Source organism: Eimeria acervulina, genomic scaffold (genome assembly GCF_000499425.1).
Source record: "Eimeria acervulina Houghton genomic scaffold, Eah_scaff556, whole genome shotgun sequence".
Lineage (NCBI taxonomy): Eukaryota > Apicomplexa > Conoidasida > Eucoccidiorida > Eimeriidae > Eimeria > Eimeria acervulina.
Window position 1 is genome coordinate 2,683 of NW_013549731.1, and position 20,022 is coordinate 22,704.

Here is a 20,022-nt window from a genome sequence, read left to right on the forward strand (position 1 = left end):
TATATATATATATATATATATATATACATATATATATATGTATACATACATATATATATGCAGATACACCGGATAAGGAGAAAGAGAATGCTGCTATAGAAAGGAGACACTTTTGTTGTGTGGGGTGGCAGGAGAAAGTTTGCTGCAGAAAGGAGACAGGAGCAGCAAGAGTGACGACGGAGAGAAGAAGAGGAGACAGCAGCAGCAGCAGCAGCAGCAGCAAGAGAACGAAAGAAGAGACAAATAAAAGGAGACCCCTCTTACCTAAAGTGTCTCCTTCTGTTATTGCTTCGCATGCAGACACAGGCAGCACCCAATGTGGGACTGTGCGGCTCACAATCTCCAACCGCCTCGAGTCAGAAGAAGAGTCATATCGCCACCTATGCACAAACCCTAAACCCTAAACCCTAAACCCTAAACCCTAAACCCTAAACCCTAGGCCCTGAACCCTGAACCCTAAACCCTACACCCAAGGTCCTGAATCCTAAACCCTAAACCCTAAACCCTAGACCCTAGGCCCTGAACCCTAGACCGCAGGCCCTGAGCACTAAACCCTAAACCCTAGGCCCTATGCCATAAACCCTTAACTAAACCCTTAACCCTAATCAGCAGCCTGATGCTGCTTGGGCATGGGCCTGTGTTTAGGGTTTAGGGTTTGGTTTTAGGGTTTAGGGTTTATGCATTTGCTTTGTGCTGCAGACTAGGAGGAGACAGTAGCTGTCTCTTAGAGGCATGTGGAGATCTCAGCTGCTTCTGCCGATGCAGCAGCAGCGGAAGCAGCAACGGCAGCAGCAGCGAGAGCAGCAACGGCAGCAGCAGCAGCAGCAGCAGCAGCAGCAGCAGCAGCAGAATAAGGGGCTTACACAAGGAGGGAGACACCCTTGTAAAGGTCTCCCGCTATGATGAAGTGTTTAAGAGAGGAGACAGAAGTCACCGACAGCCCCACATCAGCAAATGCCCCTCGAGCCAGCAGGTCCCCGTCGAGCTCCTGCACACAACACACTGCCTCCTTTGTCTCTCTTTGCTGTCTCCTTTGTCTCTCTTTGCTGTCTCCTTTCTCTCTTTGCTGTCTCCCTTGTCTCTGTTTTCTGCGTCAGTGTCTCCTTATAGTGGCTTATCTTAGTGTCTCCTTCTAACGAATTGCTGTCTCCTTAGTGTCTCCTTTTAACGAATTACTGTCTCCTTAGTGTCTCCTTTGATGCTGTGGGGTGTATGCACTATAGTCTGCTGCAGTTGCTGCTGCTTACATGAATAAAGAGACGCCTGCCTACAGAGTGCAGCAAATAGTGTCTCTCAGCAGCAGACGGCGAAAAGCCCCCAACACAGGAGACAGGGCTAGTAAAGACAAAACTAGAAAACAAACTCAGCCCGTCTCCTTGCTGCAGCAACGCATGCGCAGCAGCAACACAGCAGCAAGATAGGAGCAAGGTAGCAGCAAGATAGCAGCAACGCAACAGCAAGACAGCAGTAAAACAGCAGCAAAACAGCAGCGAGATAGCAGCAAAGCAGCAGCAAGATAGAAGCAAAGCAGCAGCAAGACAGCAGCAAGACAGCAGCGAGGAGACATTGCAGGCAATCAGTGAGCAGCCACATCCATAGAGAGAAAAGGAGACAGACGAAAGGGAGACAGAGACAGAGACAGGAGAAAGAGACACCAGAAGGCAGCAACACGCAGCAGCAAAAAGAGCAGCAAGACGCTTTACTGTCTCTGCATAAAGACGAGGAGACAGGGGGACAGAGAAAGGAGACACTAAAGAGAGCAACGGGTATACAAAAAGAGACAGCAAAAATCAGCGCTCTCACCTCCTGCTCCTGATTTGCTGCTGCTGCCGCTGCTGCAGGGCGGGGAGGCAGGTGGGGGAGACGCAGCAGCAGCAGACGTCCGCCTGTCTCTACAGCTTCACTGAGGGGCTGCGCTACTCCAACAGAGAGCACCTCTACTCCGTCTAGCAAAACAAACTGAAGAGACATCACCTCTTCACACGGGCCCAGGAGAAAGGCGCTGTACGTACACCCCACAGCAGCAGCAGCAAACAAACATAACATCAGCAGCAGCAGCAGCAAACTTAACAATGCAGAATGCTGCAGCAACAGCAGACGCAAGAGACTGATACACAAACAACTGTGGGGAGCATAACTCAGATAGGAGACAGACAGACAAGAGATAAGAGACAGACAGATAAGAGAAAGGAGACAGCCAGACGAGAGAGAGGAGACAGAGGGGTAGGAGGCAGGAGACACAGAGAAGAGGTACAGAGAGACAAGCGACAGATAGAAGAGAGAAAGGAGACAGATAGAAAAGAGAAAAGAGACACATAGAAGCGAGAAAGGAGACAGACAGAAAAGAGAAAGGAGACAGATAGAAAAGAGACAAGAGACAGATACAGAGAGAGGAGAGAGAGCGATAAAAGAATAGAGACAGGAGAAAGGCGCGCGATAGGACTCAGCAAACAAAAGGAGACAGTCAGGAGACAGCAGCAGCAAGCAGCACGAAGAGACAGCAGCAGCAAGCAGCACGAAGAGACAGCAGCAGCAAGTGCAGAGGGCTAACCCTAAAGGAGTGTGCATGTTGTCTTGATGATAGAGCAGCACTTCATACTGTCTCCCCAGCTCTCCCTCTACTTCTACGCGTCTATCGGTGCATGCAACGAGGTAAGGATTAGGAAGCAGCTTATCATGAATACTGTCTCCTCCAGCAGCACTTCTCCCGCCAAGAGCAAGAGTGCCTTCCTCGTATGCCCCCTCACCCCCTGCTGCTGCTGCTGCTGCTCCTGCTGCATCTCCTAGGCGACCCTGCAGCGCAAGGTGGGCCCTCTGCAGCGCGTTGCGTGCTGCGAGAACTTCTCTTATCTGCTCGACTTCTTCTGTGGGGTGGTGAACACAGACAGCAACCAGGCGCCCTGTAGCTGCTGCTGCTGCTGCTGCTGCTGCTGCTGTTGGTGCTGCTGCTGCTGCATCGACCGCGTACTGCTGCGGCAGCGTATATTCACAACCTGAGGAGACAGCTACGTGAGTAGTAGAGGACCCCAGCAAAAACGAAGAGAAAGGAAGGGGCCCATCAAGCCGGAAGGGCCCGAACGTCTTCGATGTCCCCGCTGCTGCTGCTTCTGCTGCTGCTGCTGCTGCTGCTGCTGCTGATGGCTGGGGCGAGCAGTACGTAAGATCAAAGGGACCCGCAATATCACAGAGACACAACGAGCTGTCTCTTTCATGTAAAACAGCAAAACATCCAGGGGGCCCTGACGGCCAAGGAAAAGAAGCAGCACTTAATATGTCTCTTCGCTCGCTGGGGTGTACGTACAGCTCGTTGCGGCTGCTGCAGACCCACAGCACAGGAAGCTGCTGCTGCAGCAGCAACTGCTGCTGCTGCTGCTGCTGCTGCATTGCATTTGAAGACTCTGGAAGAGGCAGCGGCGGCACTATGAGGGACACGCCTCCCCCCCATTGCTGCACTTGCTGCGGCTGTGTGGTGTATCCTGAGGAGACAGCAAACTGCACAGAGGGCTCGGGAGCAGCAGCAACTGCTTCCCCGCTTGCTGCTGCTGCTGCTGCTCCTGAAGGCGTCTGCAGCGAAGGGATGCACTCTGTGCAGCTGTGGGGAACGAGACTGAAGGCTGAAGGAAAGGAGACAGTGCAGCTGCGCAGCTGAGGAGGTGTCTCCTCCTGGGTGATGTCTCCTTCACCGGCTTGTTCAAGCACAACAGACGGCGACCTCAAGGCTGCTGCTGCAGCCCCTGATGCAGCAGAACCAGCAGCAGCAGAGGAAGCAGCAGCAGCAGCAACAGCAGCAAACCCGCGGTACAGGAGGGGGGGCCTTCCGGTAAGGAAGACCGCCAGTGTGGGGCCAGCGCTAATCGCAGGCTCCAGCTGCAGCAGTTCAGCATTGAGCACTTCTTCTTGCAGCTCTGTCGAGTCTGCTGCTGCTGCTGCAGCAGCAGAGGCAGCAGCAGCTGCCCCGACAGCAGCCCCACCAGAGACAGCAGCAGCTTCTTGTGCTGCACGCGCGAGCGGCAGCGGGTCTGCGGAGACACACGTCAGCGACCTTCGGGCATCAATCAACCCCTCCTCAGCAAGAGCTGCAGCAGCAGCAGCAGCTGCTGCTGCTGCTGCTGCTGCTTTCGCTGCACTCTGTTCTTGCGGGGGGGTAATCTCCGCCTCCTCCCCGTCTCTAGGAGAGCGCAAGAGGTTCCCATCATTCGCGCTGCTGCTGCTGCTGCTGCTGCTTGCTGCTGCTGCTGCAGAAGGCGCCAGTGTGGGCGCGGGGTGCTGCATTTGCTGCTGCTGCAGCACCAGCTGCTGCAGATCAAGCTGAGCGCAAGAGCCGCAGTTACGGAGCAGAGGAGACACAAGACGGAGATCAATGGAGCTGAAGAGACACTGCATGCGCTGCAGAGACACCACGTGAAGCGTCTGTGCATGCGAAGGCCCCTCAATAGTAACTAAACAGCACAACACCTCCGAGGCAGCCTCATAAGCACTCGACCTGCTGCTGTTGCTGCTGCTGCTGCTGCTGCTGCTCGGGTGTACGTACAGTTGAGCACTTTTCACCCGACCCCGCATGCAGCAAGGCATGGCATGCGGAGGCACTTCGTGCAGCAGTTGCTGCTGCTGCTGCTGCTGCTGCGCCGGACGATACGGGGGTGTGCCCGGGCCAGCTCCAGCAAAAGCAGCAGCACCAGCTGCTGCTGCTGGTGCTGCTCCTGTTGCTGCTGCTGCAGCAGCAGCAAGGTCGATACGCCAAAGACGCAAGCGAAAATCATCAAGGACAGCACAGACCCATTCTGCTGCTGCGCTGCCCCTAACTGCAGCAGCAAAACTGCCTTCGGCACCCCCTTCTGCTGCTCCCCAGCTACCCCCCATGAAAGGAGACATGCCTGCTGCTGTCTCTGCTGCTGTCTCTGCTGCTGCTGCTGCTGCTGCTGCTGCTGCTGCAGGGGAGAGAGACACTGTCTCCCCCCCTGTCTCCTCATCTACTTCCATAGGCAGAGAGGAGACAGCGCCGTGGGGCTCGGCCTCCATCAGCGTCCCCTCTGCGCCTGCTGCTGTCTCGCTATTGCTGCTGCTGCTCTCAAACTCCTGCTGCTGCTGCAGCTGCTGCAGTTGGTCGTGCTGCGCCTGCTCAAGCTCTTGCAGCTGCTGCTCCTCCTCCAGCATCTCTGCCTCTTGTTCCTGCTGCAGCTCGCCCTGTTGTTGCTGCAGTTGCTTTTGCTGCTGCTGCAGTTGTTGATGCTGCTGCTGCTGCTGCTGCATCGGCGGCTCCGTCATATCGATTGGGGGGCACAAGAGAGAGCAGCCAAGAGGCCCCGTTACCCGCAGCTCTTCTGCTGTCAGCTGCAGCAGCAAGAGGCCGTCTAAAAGAGAAGCAGCAAACAGCGTGGGGCTGTCGAGAGACAGAGCAGCACCTGGGGTCTCCCCTGAGCTCTTTTCCGCTGCTGCGAACCCTGCTTCTCCTGCTGCTGCTGCTGCTGCTGCTGCTGAGGTGATGTCTACAAGGGCCCCGCTGCGAAGAGACACTAAACGTGTCTCCCCCAGACCCATACGGGGGTCGCTGCTCACCAGAAGCAGCTGCTGATCCCCCTTTTGCTGCTGCTGCTGCTGGTGCTGCTGGTGCTGCTGCTGCTGTTGCTGCTGCAGGACCCAGACGATTCTTGGAGTCCCTTCTAATACGGAGACAGCTGCTAGAGGTCGCGAAGGGACAGCTCGTTGAAGGGCCCCAAGGGCCCCATAGGGCCAGATGCCTCCTGCGATAAGGAAGCGACTATTGCCTGAAGAGCAGCAGAAAGCCTCTAAGGCGTGCTGCTGCTCCTGCTGCCGCTGTTCTTGCTGCTGCTGTTGCTGCTGTTGCTGCTGCTGCGCAGGCGTAGGGGGACCTCCTGACCCTGTAGCTGCCGCTGCAGCAGCAGCAGCAGCAGCAGCAGGCTCGAGAGGAGGTAGAGGCAAGTAGGAGACACAGCGAGCAGGAGGGAGACCCTGCAGCTTCAGTCTGTCTGCTACAACAAAGCGGAAGGATCGCAGCAGAAGGGGGCCCACACTGGGGGCCCCTGGGGCCTCTACGAGACCCAAAGAGTCACCCATAGGATATTCAATATCCGCGGTACTGGTGCTGCTGCTGCTGCTGCTGTTGAGAGCAGCAGCAGCAGCAGCAAATGACTGTTGAATGCCTGGGTTTCCTCCAAAGGAAGCGGCTGCAGCAGCGGCAGCACCTGCTGCTGCTGCAGCTGCTGCTGTTGCTTCTTTGCTCTTGTTCTTAAGCCAGCGCAGATACCCCAGAGGCGACGACTCTGTCAGGGGCCCCTCCTCTTCTTGCAGCTCTTCATAACGAAGTATGGGGGCCCTCTGATAGGCTACGTCTACAGAGCCATCAGCAAATATTTCAACAAGAGGCTTGCCGTCGGTGGTGAAGAGCTCTTGCTGCTGCTGCTGCTGCTGCTGCTGCTGGGCGCCTCGGCCCCGCTGCAGCTCAGGCACCTGGCTGCAGCACACCTCCAAAGATGCTGTCCCTGTTGCTGTCTCCTTTGTCTGCAGCAAAGGAGACCCTGACCAATGCAGATCCCTAGAGGCCCCTGGGGGGCCCCCCCATGGCTTCCGAGGAGGCAGCAGCAGCAGCGGCTCAGCAGCAACAACACAAACTCCTGTCCCTTCTCTTGCTCGGCCCCCAAACGCTACCAAACACCTCCTGCTGCTGCTGCTGCTGCTGCTGCTGCTGCTGAGACCGGAGGCCCCGCAGCTGGCTTCTTCCCCACACGAGGCCTGAAGCAGCAGACGCAGAAGAAACGAAGAAGCAATCGATGGATGCAGCAACAGCAGCAGCAGCAGCAACAACCGCATCCTCAGCACCGGCAGCAGCACCACTCGCACCAGCACTCTCCGCAGCGAGTTAGCAACAGCAACTTAGCAGCAGCAGCAGCAGCAGCAGCAGCAGCATCAACCTGACCTCGTTGGTTTCTTCACAGATAGGCCAGACTGCTATAGAGTCCGAACGAGGCAGCAGCAGCTGACTTGAATACTCCCCTGCTGCAGCTGCCCCCAGCAGCGCAGCAGCAGCAGAGGGGCCCCTCAGAGGGTCTATGACATCTACAGCCGTCCATATGAGATCCGTCACCCCTAAACTGGCGGAGACAACCTGAAAGGAGCCAGCAGAAAGGAGACAGCAGAAAGGAGACAGCAGAGAGGAGACAGCAGCATAAACTGTCTCATTTTGATGCCTCTTGTACGACTACTAATGATAATTCATCAACCACTAGGTGCTGCTGCTGCAGCAGCAGCAGGAGCAACAAAAATCAAACTGCTGCTAACATCAACAGAAATAATAGTGCTGCGACCGGCATCAGCAGCAACACCAAGCAGCAGCAGCAGCAGCAGCACCATCAGCAGCGACATCAGCAGCAGCAACACCAGCATTAGCAGCAACATTAGCAGCAACATTAGCAGCAACAGCAGCAGCAGCAGCAGCAAGCCTACCAGGTGTGCAAGAGCGGGCCTGCCGTCAGAAGAAGAGACGAAGAGACAGTTGCTGCTGATGAATGCAGCAGCACCAGATTCAAGCTGCAGCCTGAGGCGGCTTTGGTCATAGACAACAGCAGGCAGCTGCTGCAGGTCTCTTCTTACTAAACCTGCTGGGTGAAGAATATGCATTATCCCTGCCACCGTACTGCTGCTCCTGCTGCTCCTGCTGCTGCTGCTGTCTTGCTGCTGCTGCGCGTCTGCTATGCGCTGTATGCCCCCTCCGCAGCGCCCTCCAGACAGATTAAAAACGGAGACAGTCGCAGGAGACAGACAAATTAAACCATAGGGTACGCAGGGGACTGGCAGCAAACTGAATGTATCCACGAGCAAATGAGGTATCTGCAGCAGCAGCAGCAGCAGCAGCAGCAACAACAACAACATCAGCAGCTACAACAACGCAGCAGCTCCTGCTCCTCATGATATGCAGCCCACAACGCCGGCATTCAAACCCTAAACCCTAAACCCTAAACCCTAAACCCTAGAGTGTGATTACCTTTGCAACGATCTGAATGTCTCTTTCTTCCGGGTGTACAGCCAGCAGCAGCGTGCAGACAGCTCCAATCCCAGGGGCCCCCTCAACGGAGACTAAACCTAACTCGCGGGGCCCCTCCGCCAGCAGCAAAGCAGCAGACGGATACAGCATTGAGGAGACAGGCGTCATGTCGAGCAGCACATAAGGCAGTCCTGCTGCACCTGCTGCGCATGCAGCAGCAGCTGCTGCAGCCTGTGCTGCAGCAGACTCCCCTGCAGCAAACGCACCGCCAGGTGCAGCAGCAGCAGCAGCAGCAACTGCTGCTGCTGTTCGCCCCGGCAACGGTACGTCTTCTACAAGAGACATAAAGAAGCAAGAGGAGACAGACACACCTGAATGCAGCACATTATGCTGCCCCCACACAGAAGGGGGCCCCCCCTCTGTCTCTATCATACCGTCTGCAGCCGACAAGGGGGCCCCAGCCACCACCCCGATCTGCTGCAGCTCCTCTGCTGCTTGCTGCTGCTGTTGCTGTTGCTGCTGCTGCTGCCGCTGCACTGCTGCAGCAAGAAATGCAACAGGCGGTACGCTGCTCAGCTGCCCCGACCCTGCAGCAGCGGGGGGCCCCTTATCAAGCCCTAGGGGGCCCCCCGCGCAGGAAGTAGGGGGCCCCTCAGGGCTCCAGGGCATTGCTCGATGAGCACTACGGGGCCCCACGCTGCTGCTTGCTGCTGCTGTTGCTGCTGCTGCTGCTGCTGCAGCAAAGGTCGCCTGTAGGGGAGTCTCAGCCGCGCCTAACGGCCCTGGAGCTGCTGCAGGGCACCCCGCCAGACCGGCAGCAGTTTCCTCACCTTCTGCAGCAGCAGCAGCAGCAGCAGCAGCTGCTGCTGCTGCTGAAGCTGCTGTAGCTGCACCAGCTGAGGAGCGTAGTTCTGCTTCACTCACAACAAGGTGTAGGCAAACAATATGCAGCACATCTACGCTGAGAAGAGCGAGGAAGCTTCTTAAAGGGGGGCCCCCAGAGGCCCCCAGGGGGCCCCCTAGAGGGCCCCCTAGGGGCCCCCCCTGTGCATAAGACTGCAAATCGAAGACAACAGTCTTACAGAGACATTTAATAGAAGCTACCGGCTGCTGTCCAGCAGGGATAGCTGGGGCCCCGTCGGGGGCCCCCCCTAGCCCTGCGTCTGCTGGGGAGGGGGGCCCCTCATCAAGCAATCGAATGTAAGGGGGCCCCTGCATAAACGTATTAACAGCAGAAGCCCTGGGCCCTAGCTCAGAAAAAGAGTGAAGGCTGAGGCTTCGCAGGGCCCCCAATGAGGGGTCATACCCCATAACAACAGCACGGTATTCTCCTAGCAGCAGCAGCAGCAAATCAGGGGCCCCTGGGGCCCCCTCACTCTCTCCTCTTACACGCGTTTCTTCAGAGTATAGGGGCCCATGGGGGGCCCCTAGCTGTGCTTCTTTGCTGCAGGGAAGAACAGCAGCAGACACTGCAGGATAGTTTAGCTGAGCCTCGCATAGAACGCGTAGAGGCTCATCAACAGTACTGCTACTCTCTAGGGGGCCCCCATGGGGGCCCCCAGGGGCCCCCCCATGGGGGGCCCCTTGGGGGGCCCCCTGTGGGGTTCGTTGAGGGGCCCCTTGGGGGGCCCCCTGTGGGGCTGGTAAACAGTAGACTTTTATAAGCCGAGGCAGCAGCAGCACTAAGCAGGGGCCCCCCCCAGGAAGCAAAGAAGCAAATAAGACTTGATGAACGTGAGAGCCCTCTGCTGCTACGTCTATTAAACCCTGCTGCTTCATTGTGCTGGGGGGCCCCCCTTGGAGGCCCCTGGGGTTGGGGGCCCCAAGCAAGGGAGGCAGCGCTGCAGCAAGGGGCCCCTAAGGGTATAACACCCTAAACCCTAAACCCTAAACCCTAAACCCTAAACCCTAGGAGGGAAAAAGGGCCCTAACATAGAGAGGGGCCCCCAAAAAAGGAGACAGTTGGGGCCCCAGGGAGATGAAGTAAATAGTAGGGCCCCCTGTCTCTCTCGAGTATTTAAAATAGATGATAATAAACACAAACAATATAATGCAGCAGCAACAAAGCAGCAACAAGCTAGGGGCCCCGCTGCAGGTCGCAGCAGCCCCAAGCTGCCCCAGGTTGTCCCGGGGGCCCCTGAGGAGGCCCCCCTACCCCTAAACCCTAAACCCTAAACCCTAAACCCTAACCACACACAAACTATTTGAGGGGCCTTCTGGAGTACAAACTGACAAATTATTTTCTTTAAGTGTTGCACAGGCTCCTCACACATCCTCCCTTCTAGACGGCCCCAGCAGCAGCTGCTGCTGCTGCTGCAGCTGCTGCTGCTGCTGCTGTTGCAGCTGCTCGTGCTGTGAACACAAATGCTGTTGTAGTAGCAGCAGCAGTAACAGCAGCAGCATCAGCAGCAGATAGTTCAGGTGTACACGCAGCTCGCTCCGCTGCCGCCTTTCTGTAGTCTCGCGGCCCCGTGACGGCGACAGCAGCAGCAGCAACAGCAACACAGTAGCAGCAGCAGCACCAGCTGCAGCAACAGCAGCAGCAGCAGCAACGGGGACGCAGCAGCAGCAGCAGCAGCAAAACGCATGCCTTAAACGGTAGCCCCCATTCTCTTCTAGTCCTCGCTACCTCACTGCTGCTTCCTCTATGAGGCCATGGAAATGCAGCAGCAGCAGCAGCAGCAACAGCAGCAGCAGCTGCTGCCGCCTCCTTCCCTAGAGGGGGCGGCAGAGCAGCAGCAACAGAGGCAGCAACAACAGCAGCAGCAGCTACTGCAGCAGCAGCAGCAGCTGAATGGGAAGGTTCCTCAGGCCCCCGCAGCTGCGCCTGTAGATAGTTCTGATGAGGGGCCCCTGCAGCAAATGATGCGGGAGGTGCTGCAGCAGCAGCAGCAGACCGATATAGGTCTCCTTGCTGAGAGCCTCAAGTGTCTCGATGCGCATGGGTGGCAGCAGCAACAGCAGCAGCCTTCTGCAGCTGCAGCTGCAGCAGCAGCAGCAGGACTCGCAACGCCTGCGCATCTGTCTCTCTTTGTGCGGCGTCAGCGACTTGGGGTGTACAGACAGCAGCTACAGGCCTTCAAGAGAGTGTCTCCTTTGCTGCTGCAGCTGCAGCAAGCAGCAGAACAGCTGCGAGCTGCCTTGGGTGCTGCTTTAGGGCGCCTCACTGCGAACAGACAGCAGCTGCTGCCGCTGCTGCAGCAGCTGCTGGAGTTGCGGAGGCAGCAGCAGCAACTTACAGACAAAGAAACCCTCTGTCTTTCTCTTTTAAATCGTTTGTGTCTCCCGCAGCAGATATTTAAACAGCTCACTAGCCCCGTGCTGCAGCAGGAGCCTTCAGCAGGAGCTGCAGCAGCAGATGGAGCAGCAGAGCAGCAGCAGCAGCAGCAGCAGCAGCAAGATGCACTGTTTAAGGAGCTCAAGGCCACACGTTCAGCGCTAGCTGAGGTGCAGCAGAAGAAACAGCTGCTACAGCAACTAGCAGCAGCAGCAGCAGGAGAAACAGCAGCAGCAGGAGAAGCGGCAGCAGCAGGAGAAGCAGCAGCAGCAGCACCATTTCCCCTTATTGACAGTTTGCTGCAACAGACAAAAGAACTCGAAGATATCGGGCACGAGAAGTTATATATGCTGCTGCTGCAGGGGCTGCAGCAGCTTGCTGCAACAGCAGCGCCAGCAGCAGCAACAGCAGGAAGTGCTGCCATCACCTCCGCCTTCCAAGCGCTTCTAGACCTTGCGCAGCAGCAGCAGCAGCAGCAGCAGCAGCCGCTTATGGATGGAGCAGCAGCAGCAGCAGCAGCAGCGCCGACAAATCCGGCAGCACCAACCACAGCAACAACAGCAGCAGCAGCAGCAGCAGCAGCAGGCAGCCAGGTGGGTTCGACGAGGGAGCATGAGTGCGGCATTTTGCTGTGGGAGGCATTTGCTGATTTGTATAGACACCCTGCATATTTGCTGCAGTGTATGCAGCAGCTGCTGCGGCTGCGGCGGCAGCTGCTGCTGCAGCAGCTGCAGCAGCAGCAATTTGAAGGCCCCTATTGGGGGGGCCCCTACGACCCTGTTGCTGCTAAAGAGATAGCGGGGCCCCTCACTTCTGTGCTGAGGTGGCTGCCTCGCGCTGCTGCAGCAGAAGCTGCTGTCTTCGTCTCCTTGCTGCAGCTCCTCTTCGCCCGTGGAGGCGCAGCAGCTCTGGGGATGGAGCAGCAGCAGCAGCAGCAGCAGCAGCAGCAGCAGCGGCAGCCAAGCGAAACGATACACGGGTCAGCTGCTGATGCGGCAGAGACAGCTGAGGTGAGGAAAGCAGAAGCTGCAGAAGGGCCTCCCTTTCTTGTGCAGCAACAGCAGCAGCAGCAGCAGCTGCTGCTGCAGCAACAGCAGCAGGAGAGGAGCTGGCTGCCTCTGTCTGATACAGCAATCCTCCCTGATGAGGCAGGAGGAAGTGCTGCTGCTGCTGCTGCTGCTGCTATGCAACAGCTACTGCAGCCGATGGCACTGGTTGACGCTGCCCTTGAGGCCCTGGAGGGGCCCCTTGCTGCTCAGGTTGCAGCAGCTCTCAACAGCAGCAGCAGCAGCAACAGCAGCAGCAGCACTTGCGGCATCACCGCATTCAAAGTAGGTTTCCTGCTGGAGCAGGCAGCAGCCGCAGCGGAACGAGCTGTTGCTGCTGCTGTCAAGGAGTCCCCTCAGCTTCGTCTGCAGCAGCAGCAGCAGCAGCAGCAGCAACAGGAGCAGCAGAAGCAGCAGCGGAGGCCTTTACTTGTGCGTTTCCTTCTAGAGTTATCAGGCCAAGCCCTAGACAGGTTCGAGCAGCAGTGGGAGGCTTCAGCGCTGCTGCTGCCGCCTCCGTCAGCAGCAGCAGCAGCAGCAGCAGCAGGAGAATGGGCTCCTGCTGCTGAGGGGCGCTGGAGCCGCAGCAGCAGCAGCAGCAGCAGCAGCAGAAGGAATCTTCCTTCCTTTCTGACTTCTTTTGCCTCGCGGCTGCAGGATCTGCTGATGGCGTATGCGGCGTGTCTGCCTGCCCCCCTAGAGCAGCAACAGCCGCAGCAAGAGCAGCAGCAGCAGCAGCAGCAGCAGCAGCAAACCGCTGTTAGTCAGCTTGAGTCTCTTATAGGGCGTGATGTACCCCGCTGCATTAATTACTGTCTCCAAGCAGCCGACTTCATGTCTCGCCCCGAAGGGTGTGTGTTTGTAATGAATGCATTTTGCTGCTTGAGGGCCTCGCTGCAGATACAAAGTGTCTCCTTTATCAGCAGCAGCAGCCAGCAGCAGCAGCAACAACAACAGGGGGACGCACAGCACCAGGAAGTGCTGCTGCTGCACGAAGTTGTGGCTCTCCCGGTGCAGCAGCAGCAGCGACAGCTCCTCACCCGATTAATAGAAGACAAAAGCCAGGAGTTAGGGGCATTAGAAGCAACAAGACTTTGCAGTGTATGCAAACTGAGTAGCAGCAGCATCGATCCTGCTGCTGCTGCTGCTGCTGGTGCTGGTGCTGTGGAGGATAGCGCACAAGGGGGCGCTGCTCCGCAGGGACAGGAAGCAGCAGCAGCAGCAGAAGCAACAACAACAGCAGCAGCAGCAGAAATGCTAGAAAGGTGCAATGCATGCGTTGCTGCTGTTGTAGGCAGCCCCAACGCTCTTGAGTGTCCCCTTTTAGCAGCACTATCGGATGCAGCAGCAGCAGCAAAAGCAAAAGAGAAAGCAGCAAGTTTGCTGCTGCAGCGCTACACAGCTCTCTGGGAAGCTGCTGCTGCTGCTGGCCCCACATATACACCTCAGCATACACCGGACCAGCTGCGAGTTATCCTCGAGCTGTAGACAAAACCCTCTCCAGCCTTAAACCCTAAACCCTAAACCCTAAACCCTAAGGGTCTGAGGCCTCGTGCTGCGCTGTCTCCCCAGTTAAAGAGATAGGGACTTCAAACAGAAGAGACAGAGACGGAGACAGAGAGAGACAGAGAGACAGAGATGGAGACAGAGACAGAGAGAGACAGAGAGAGAGACAGAGAGAGACAGAGAGACAAAGAGAGAGACAGACAGGCTAGAAGAATAAACGGAGCAGCAGCAACAAACGCATGCATGCAGACACAGAGATTGTTTGGGTACACCAAATGTCTCCTTTCCCTCTGTATCTGTATTTGTGTCTGTCTCCTCCTGTCTCCTTATTGCTTCTCTCTCTCTCTCTCTGTCTCTATCTCTCTCTCTGTCTCTCTCTGTCTGTCTGTCTGTCTGTCTCTCTCTCTCTCTCTCTCTCTGTCTCTCTGTCTCTCTGTCTCTCTGTCTCTCTCTCTGTCTCTCTCTTACTCTCTCTCTCTCTCTCTCTCTCTCTCTCTCTCTCTCTCTCTCTCTCTCTCTCTCTCTCTCTCTCTACAGTCTGTCTGTCTCTCTCTCTCTCTCTCTCTCTCTCTCTCTCTCTCTCTCTCTCTCTCTCTCTACCTCTGTCTCTCTCTCTCTCTCTCCGTCTGTCTCTCTCTCTCTCTCTCTCTGTCTCTGTCTCTGTCTCTCTCTCCGTCTCTCTCTCTGTCTCTCTGTCTCTGTCTCTGTCTCTCTCTCTGTCTCTCTCTGTCTCTCTCTCTCTGTCTCTCTCTAAGAGTCTTCGGAGACGCAAAATAGAGATATAAAGCTGAAAAGCCTTATGCTTCAGCCTGCATGCGTTTTTATTGCAAGTGTCTCCTTTCGCTGTCTCCTCCTGTCTCCTTTTGTCTCCTTGGGGCTTGCTGCGTCCGTGCTGCTGGGGCGAGCAGCAGCAGCCGCTGCTGCTACAGCAGCCTTCTGCCGCTGCTGCTGCTGCTGGGATGTGTAGTGTCTCTCTTTTCTTACTTTCTTCTTTGCTTCGTCTCTTTTATTACTTTTGGCTGTCTCTCTTATTGCTTCTTGCGGTGTATATACAGAGAGCAGCAGCAGCTTCCCCACAGCCCCGCAGCAACTGTGCTGCAGTGTGGAGGCCGCAGCTATTGTATTTGTTTTTCTTTATCTTCTTTTATATTTTGCTGTTGTTTAATTATATATTTAGAGACAGACACTGCAACGAAGCAGCTGCAGCAACAAGCTAGAAGCCCGTCCCTTGCTCCTGCCGCTGCGGCTGCTTCAGCTGCTGCAGCTACGCTCGCTGCTGCTGCAGTTGCTGCTGCTGCTGCTCCTGCCTCTTGCTGCAGCATCAGAAGTGTCTCCTTTTGCTGCTTGTCTCTCTGCTGGGGAAGGTCGTAGCTGCTTAGCCTGCTGCACGTAGCATGCGTCAGCAGGGAGTCTCCTCCAGCCCGGCTCCTCTTGCTGCTGCTGCTGCTGCTGCTGCTGCTGCAGTAATTCCTCATCTTCGTGGCTACCTGCAGCACCTGCGCGTACACCGCGTGCTGCACTTGTTGCTTTTGCTTCTGCTCAACTGTCTCCTCCGCATGCAGTGCTGCCATGGCGATCCGTAGGTTGCAGGGTCTCCTTAGGGTTTAGGGTTTAGGGTTTAGGGTTACTATGCCTTTACAGCCTAAGTTGAATATGCTGCAGTGTCTGTGGTGTCTCCTCCTGTCTCCTTTTGTCTGCATGCGTTGCCGTCTCTGTTTATTTGTTTTGAATTAGAGACTGTCTCCCTATTTAGGGAGGACTGTCTCCTCTTTAGAGACACTCCCTTGCTGCTGCTGTTGCTGCTACTGTTGCTGCTGTTGCTGCTGCTGCTGCTGCTGCAGCAGCAGATAGCCGCACTTTATGCAGCTCTGGCCTAACTACATTCGATTGATTTTTTGTATGTGTCTTTAATTACTTTATTATTATTATCATTATTATATTATTATTATTATTAATATTAATATTATATTATTACTTATTATTATTAATTATTTATTATTATTTATTATTATTAATTATAATAATTATTATTTTATTAAATATTATGTATAATCGCAGACAAAGCCAAACAAAACTAAAAAAAGTAAAATGCTCAAAAGCACTTAAATCAAAATAAAAATAAATAAATAAAATAAATAAATAAATAAATAAATAAATAAAATAATAAGATAATAAGATAATATATTTTGTGTCTTTGTTTATGCAGGTGCACACTGTGAAGCGTCTTGCGAGGTAGGGGTCTTCGGCAGGTTAACAAATTCTTATTGTTTAGTGTCATGCGGAGGCAGCGAGAACTTTTATTCTCTTCTTGAAGCAGAGCTCGGGCCTCATATACCCGTCGTGCATGCATCTATTGCCGGCACTGCTGTCGTAGGCAGTGTCTCTGTTGGTAGGCTACGCACTCCTCTTGCTGATTATCTTGCTGCTGATGTTGCTGCTCTTGCTGCTGCTCCTGATGCTGCTGATTATCTTGCTGCTGATGCTCCTGCTCTTGCTGCTGCTGCTGCTGATTATCTTGCTGCTGCTGCTGCTGATTATCTTGCTGCTGCTGCTGCTCTTGCTGCTGCTGTTACTGCTGCTGGTAGATTTGGTGGTGGTGCCGGTGGTTTGCTGCTGCTGCAGATGCTGCTGCTAGCTTTGTTGGCTGCTGCTGCTGCTGTTGCTGCTGCACTTGCTATTTGTTCTCGTATACTGTTATCGCATTAGGTGTTAGTTTTACTCCCCACTACATATGCAGAAACCGCCTTTCCCATTGCTGCTGCTGCTGCTGCTGCTGCTGTTGCTGCTGCTGCTGCTGCTGCTGTTGCTGCTGCTGCTGCTGCTGCTGCTGCAGGGAACAAGCACGGTTTGTTGGTGCCGTCTACGACTACTGATTTGGAGCTGCAGCATCTGCGCAACAGTCTGCCGGACAGCGTGAAAATAAGAAGAGTAGAAGAGCGTCTATCTGCTCTAGGAAATTGTGTTGCTACGAACGACTATACGGCTTTGCTGCATCCGGATATAGACAGAGAGACAGCAGAACTTATTCAAGATGTGCTGCAGGTGATGCCCCTTTCACTGCTGCTGCTGCTGCTGCTGTTGCTGCTGCTGTTGTAGCTGCTGTTGGTGCTGCTCGCCTTTGTTTGGCGTCTCCTTCTCCAGGTGTCTCCTCGCTTGCTGCTTTATTTATGCCCTCGTTCTTTTCTTTTTGTTCTTGCTGTCGCCTTCTCTTGTTTTATTATGCTGCTGTCTCCTTCAGCTTGCTGTCTCTCGTGCTGCTGTCTCCTCCTCGTTTTTGTCTCCTCCTTGGTGTCACCTTCTTCTTGCTGTCTCCTCTTGTTATGACTTTCTTTGTATGTCTGTTTTTTGCTCAGCTTTTTATCTTTTATCTGCCTCCCTCTTCTTGTTGTCTCCTTTCTGTTTTTGTTTGTGTCTCTTTCTTATATACTTCCTGTTGTTGCTGTTGCTGATGCTGTCTCAGCATCTCCTTTAGCTGTCTGACTGTCTCCTTTCAGCAGCTGATGTCCTTCCGGCACTTCTTATTATTTCTTTTTCTTTTATTTTGTCTCTCTTTTTATGGTGTCTGTCTCCCTTTTAGGTGTCTGTCTCCTTTTCCTGCTGTCTGTCTCCTTTTTTTACTTCACGTCTATACCCCTTTATGTTGTCTCCTTCTCTTCTTTTCTTTTCTTGTCTATACGTGCCCTCATGCCTTCTGCTGCTGCTGCTGCTGCTGCTGCTGCTGTTGCGCAGGTGGAGGTGTTCCGCTCAATCATAGGCGGCCAGCTGCTTGTAGGGAGTTACTGCGTGTTAACAAATCAGGGGGGACTTGTAAGCAGACCTAAACCCTAAACCCTAAACCCTAGAGGAGACACTATAGGGTCCTTATTGAGGGGAGACAGGTGGAACTCCCGCTGCTGCTGTCTCTTTTTAATCTCTGGTAGTTCGTCTGCTGCTGAGGGGTCTGTCTGTCTCCTTCCTGCTGCAATAATATGTCTCTCTCTCGCTCTTTCTCTGTTGCTGCTTGGTGTCTCCCGTTGCCCCTGTTTAGCTGCCGCCAGGTGTCTCCTTTTGTCTTTCTTTGTTGCTGAGGGTCTCCTTTTGTCTTCATTAGCTTTATTCTTTTGTCTCTTTATTGCTGCCAAGTGTCTCCTTTTGTCTTCTTTAGCTTTATTCTTTTGCTTTTATTGCAGCTAAGTGTCTCCTTTTGTCTCTGCTGTCTCCTTTTAACTCCATGCTTTTGGCTTTATTGCTGCAAAGTGTCTCCTTTTGTCTTCATTAGCTTTATTCTTTTGTCTCTTTATTGCTGCTAAGTGTCTCCTTTTGTCTTTGCTGTCTCCTTCAGGTGCACTCAGGAACAACCAAAGAAGAGATGGAGGACTTGTCTCAGTTGCTGCAGGTCCCCTTCACTGCAGGGACAGTTAACAGGGGCTCAGACCTTGTGGGCGCTGGTGGGCCCTCTAAACCCTAAACCCTAAACCCTAAACCCTAAACCCTAATTTGAAACCCATAAGCATAAAGCCCATGAACTAAACACCAGCACCTAAACATAAACCTATAAACACTAACTTCTAGAGACTAAACTGCTGCTGCTACTATTGCTGCTATTTCTGCTGCTATTAGTACTGCTACTACTACTGTTGCTGCAACTAGTGTTGCTGCTGCTATTACTGCTGCTACTACTACTGCTACTCCTACTGCTGCTGCTGCTACTACTACTGCTGCTACTACTACTGCTACTATTACTGCTGCTGCTACTACTACTGCTGCTGCTACTACTACCTCTACTGCTGCTGCTACTACTACCGGTGCTGCAACTGCTGCTGCTGCTGCTGTTGGTGCTGCTGCTGCTGTATAGGTTTGATGGTGAACGACTGGGTAGGGTTTTGCGGTATGGAGACAACTGCAACAGAGCTGGCGGTAGTTGAGAGAATATTTAAATTGACAAACGCAGAGCAGCAGCAGCTGTCTCTCAGCGATGACCTCAAACTCAGGACCTCCCTGGTAGACTTCCTCAGCTAACTTAAACACACCTGCACATGCTGCAGCAAATGCAGCAGCAGCAGCACAAGATGCTGTTGTAAATGCAGCAGCAGATCCAGCAGCAGATGCTATAGCAGATGCAGCAGCAAATGAAGCAGCATCAGATGCTATAGCAGATGCAGCAGCAAATGAAGCAGCAGCAGATGCTGTAGCAAATGCAGCAGCAAATGCAGCAGCAGCAGATGCTGCAGCAGCTGCTGTTTCAGGTGTTTTGGGGGCTGCATTGTATATATGGGGACTTTGGGCTGTCTCCTTTTGACAGCGAGGGGCCCCTTAAGGCTTTCTCGTTCTTAAGAGGGCCCCTCGGGGCCCTGGCCCCTTCGGGGGGGCCCTAGGGGCCCCCCAACAAACAAGGTTTAGGGGCCCCCCCAGTACGGGTTTAGTACCCTGTTTACTGTGAGGGGGCCCCCAGAGGGTTGGGGTGAGCTGGGGGCCCCATGTCGGAGTTAAGTTTGGGTTTGTCAGAGTACAGAGAATTGTAAGTAGCAAAGAAGGAGACAGTGAGTGTCTCCTTTAGACAGTGTCTCCTTTAGACAGTGTCTCCTTTAGATGCTCGCTCCTGTCTCCTTGGAGACAGGAAGAGACAGACAAAGAAGGGATTATTAGATAGGAAGCAATATTAAGAACTTGAGAGGAAAGAGAGAGACAAAAGAAGAGGCAGCACATAAAAACAGCAAGAGGCAGCAGCACCAGCTAGATATACTTACATACATATATATATATATATATATATATAGAGAGAGAGAGAGAGAGAGAGACAGGCGTAGTGAAGAGGGACAGAAGAGAGAAGGGGAGGTTTAGAGTCTCCAAGAGGCAAGCAGAGGCACTTAAAAGACAGTGCAGCAAAAGGAGACGGACGAGATATAATAAGGATTGAAGGGGACAGTCAGAGGAGACACAAGACAGCCCCAAAGAGAGACAGCGAGTCCAACTTAAAACTCCTAAAAAGCAAGCAAACCCCTTGGGGTGTAGCTGCGCTCCGAGTTACATAAGGTGTCTCTTAAGCTGCACAACAGCAGCACTGCCTGGAGCCTTCTTTCCCCTCCTCTGTCTTGGGGTTTATTAGGGTGTATTAGGGTTTATTAGGGTTTATTAGGGTTTATTAGGGTTTATTAGGGTTTATTAGGGTTTATTAAGGTTTATTAGGGTTTATTAGGGTTTATTAGGGTTTATTA

General features: G+C 54.1%; 3 protein-coding genes across 3 annotated transcripts in view; 2 read left to right on the top strand and 1 right to left on the bottom strand.

Annotated features, from left to right (window-relative positions):
• EAH_00042680 (hypothetical protein, conserved) overlaps positions 1–10,272 on the bottom strand; it is a gene marked incomplete at both ends in the record, with an annotated part of 12,487 nt that extends 2,215 nt beyond the window's left edge. Inside the window, 8 exons of the mRNA XM_013395050.1 lie at positions 265–380; positions 864–988; positions 1,804–2,002; positions 2,552–6,750; positions 6,935–7,123; positions 7,462–7,845; positions 8,000–9,856; positions 10,258–10,272. Of these exons, the coding sequence (XP_013250504.1) occupies positions 265–380; positions 864–988; positions 1,804–2,002; positions 2,552–6,750; positions 6,935–7,123; positions 7,462–7,845; positions 8,000–9,856; positions 10,258–10,272 (7,084 nt within the window). The remainder of the gene's footprint in view (positions 1–264; positions 381–863; positions 989–1,803; positions 2,003–2,551; positions 6,751–6,934; positions 7,124–7,461; positions 7,846–7,999; positions 9,857–10,257) is intronic.
• Positions 10,273–10,660: 388 nt separating this feature from the next.
• On the top strand, positions 10,661–13,810 carry EAH_00042690 (hypothetical protein, conserved; the record flags this gene model as incomplete). The annotated part of the gene is made up of 1 exon (XM_013395051.1): positions 10,661–13,810. The coding sequence occupies one exon, from the start codon at positions 10,661–10,663 to the stop codon at positions 13,808–13,810; it is 3,150 nt and encodes a 1,049-aa protein (XP_013250505.1).
• A 1,587-nt stretch (positions 13,811–15,397) lies between these two features.
• Positions 15,398–18,826, top strand: EAH_00042700 (eukaryotic translation initiation factor 6, putative; the record flags this gene model as incomplete). Its single annotated transcript, XM_013395052.1, has 6 exons — positions 15,398–15,407; positions 16,035–16,217; positions 16,662–16,870; positions 17,558–17,635; positions 18,150–18,255; positions 18,663–18,826. The coding sequence occupies 6 exons, from the start codon at positions 15,398–15,400 to the stop codon at positions 18,824–18,826; spliced, it is 750 nt and encodes a 249-aa protein (XP_013250506.1).
• Between the last annotated feature and the right edge of the window lie 1,196 nt (positions 18,827–20,022).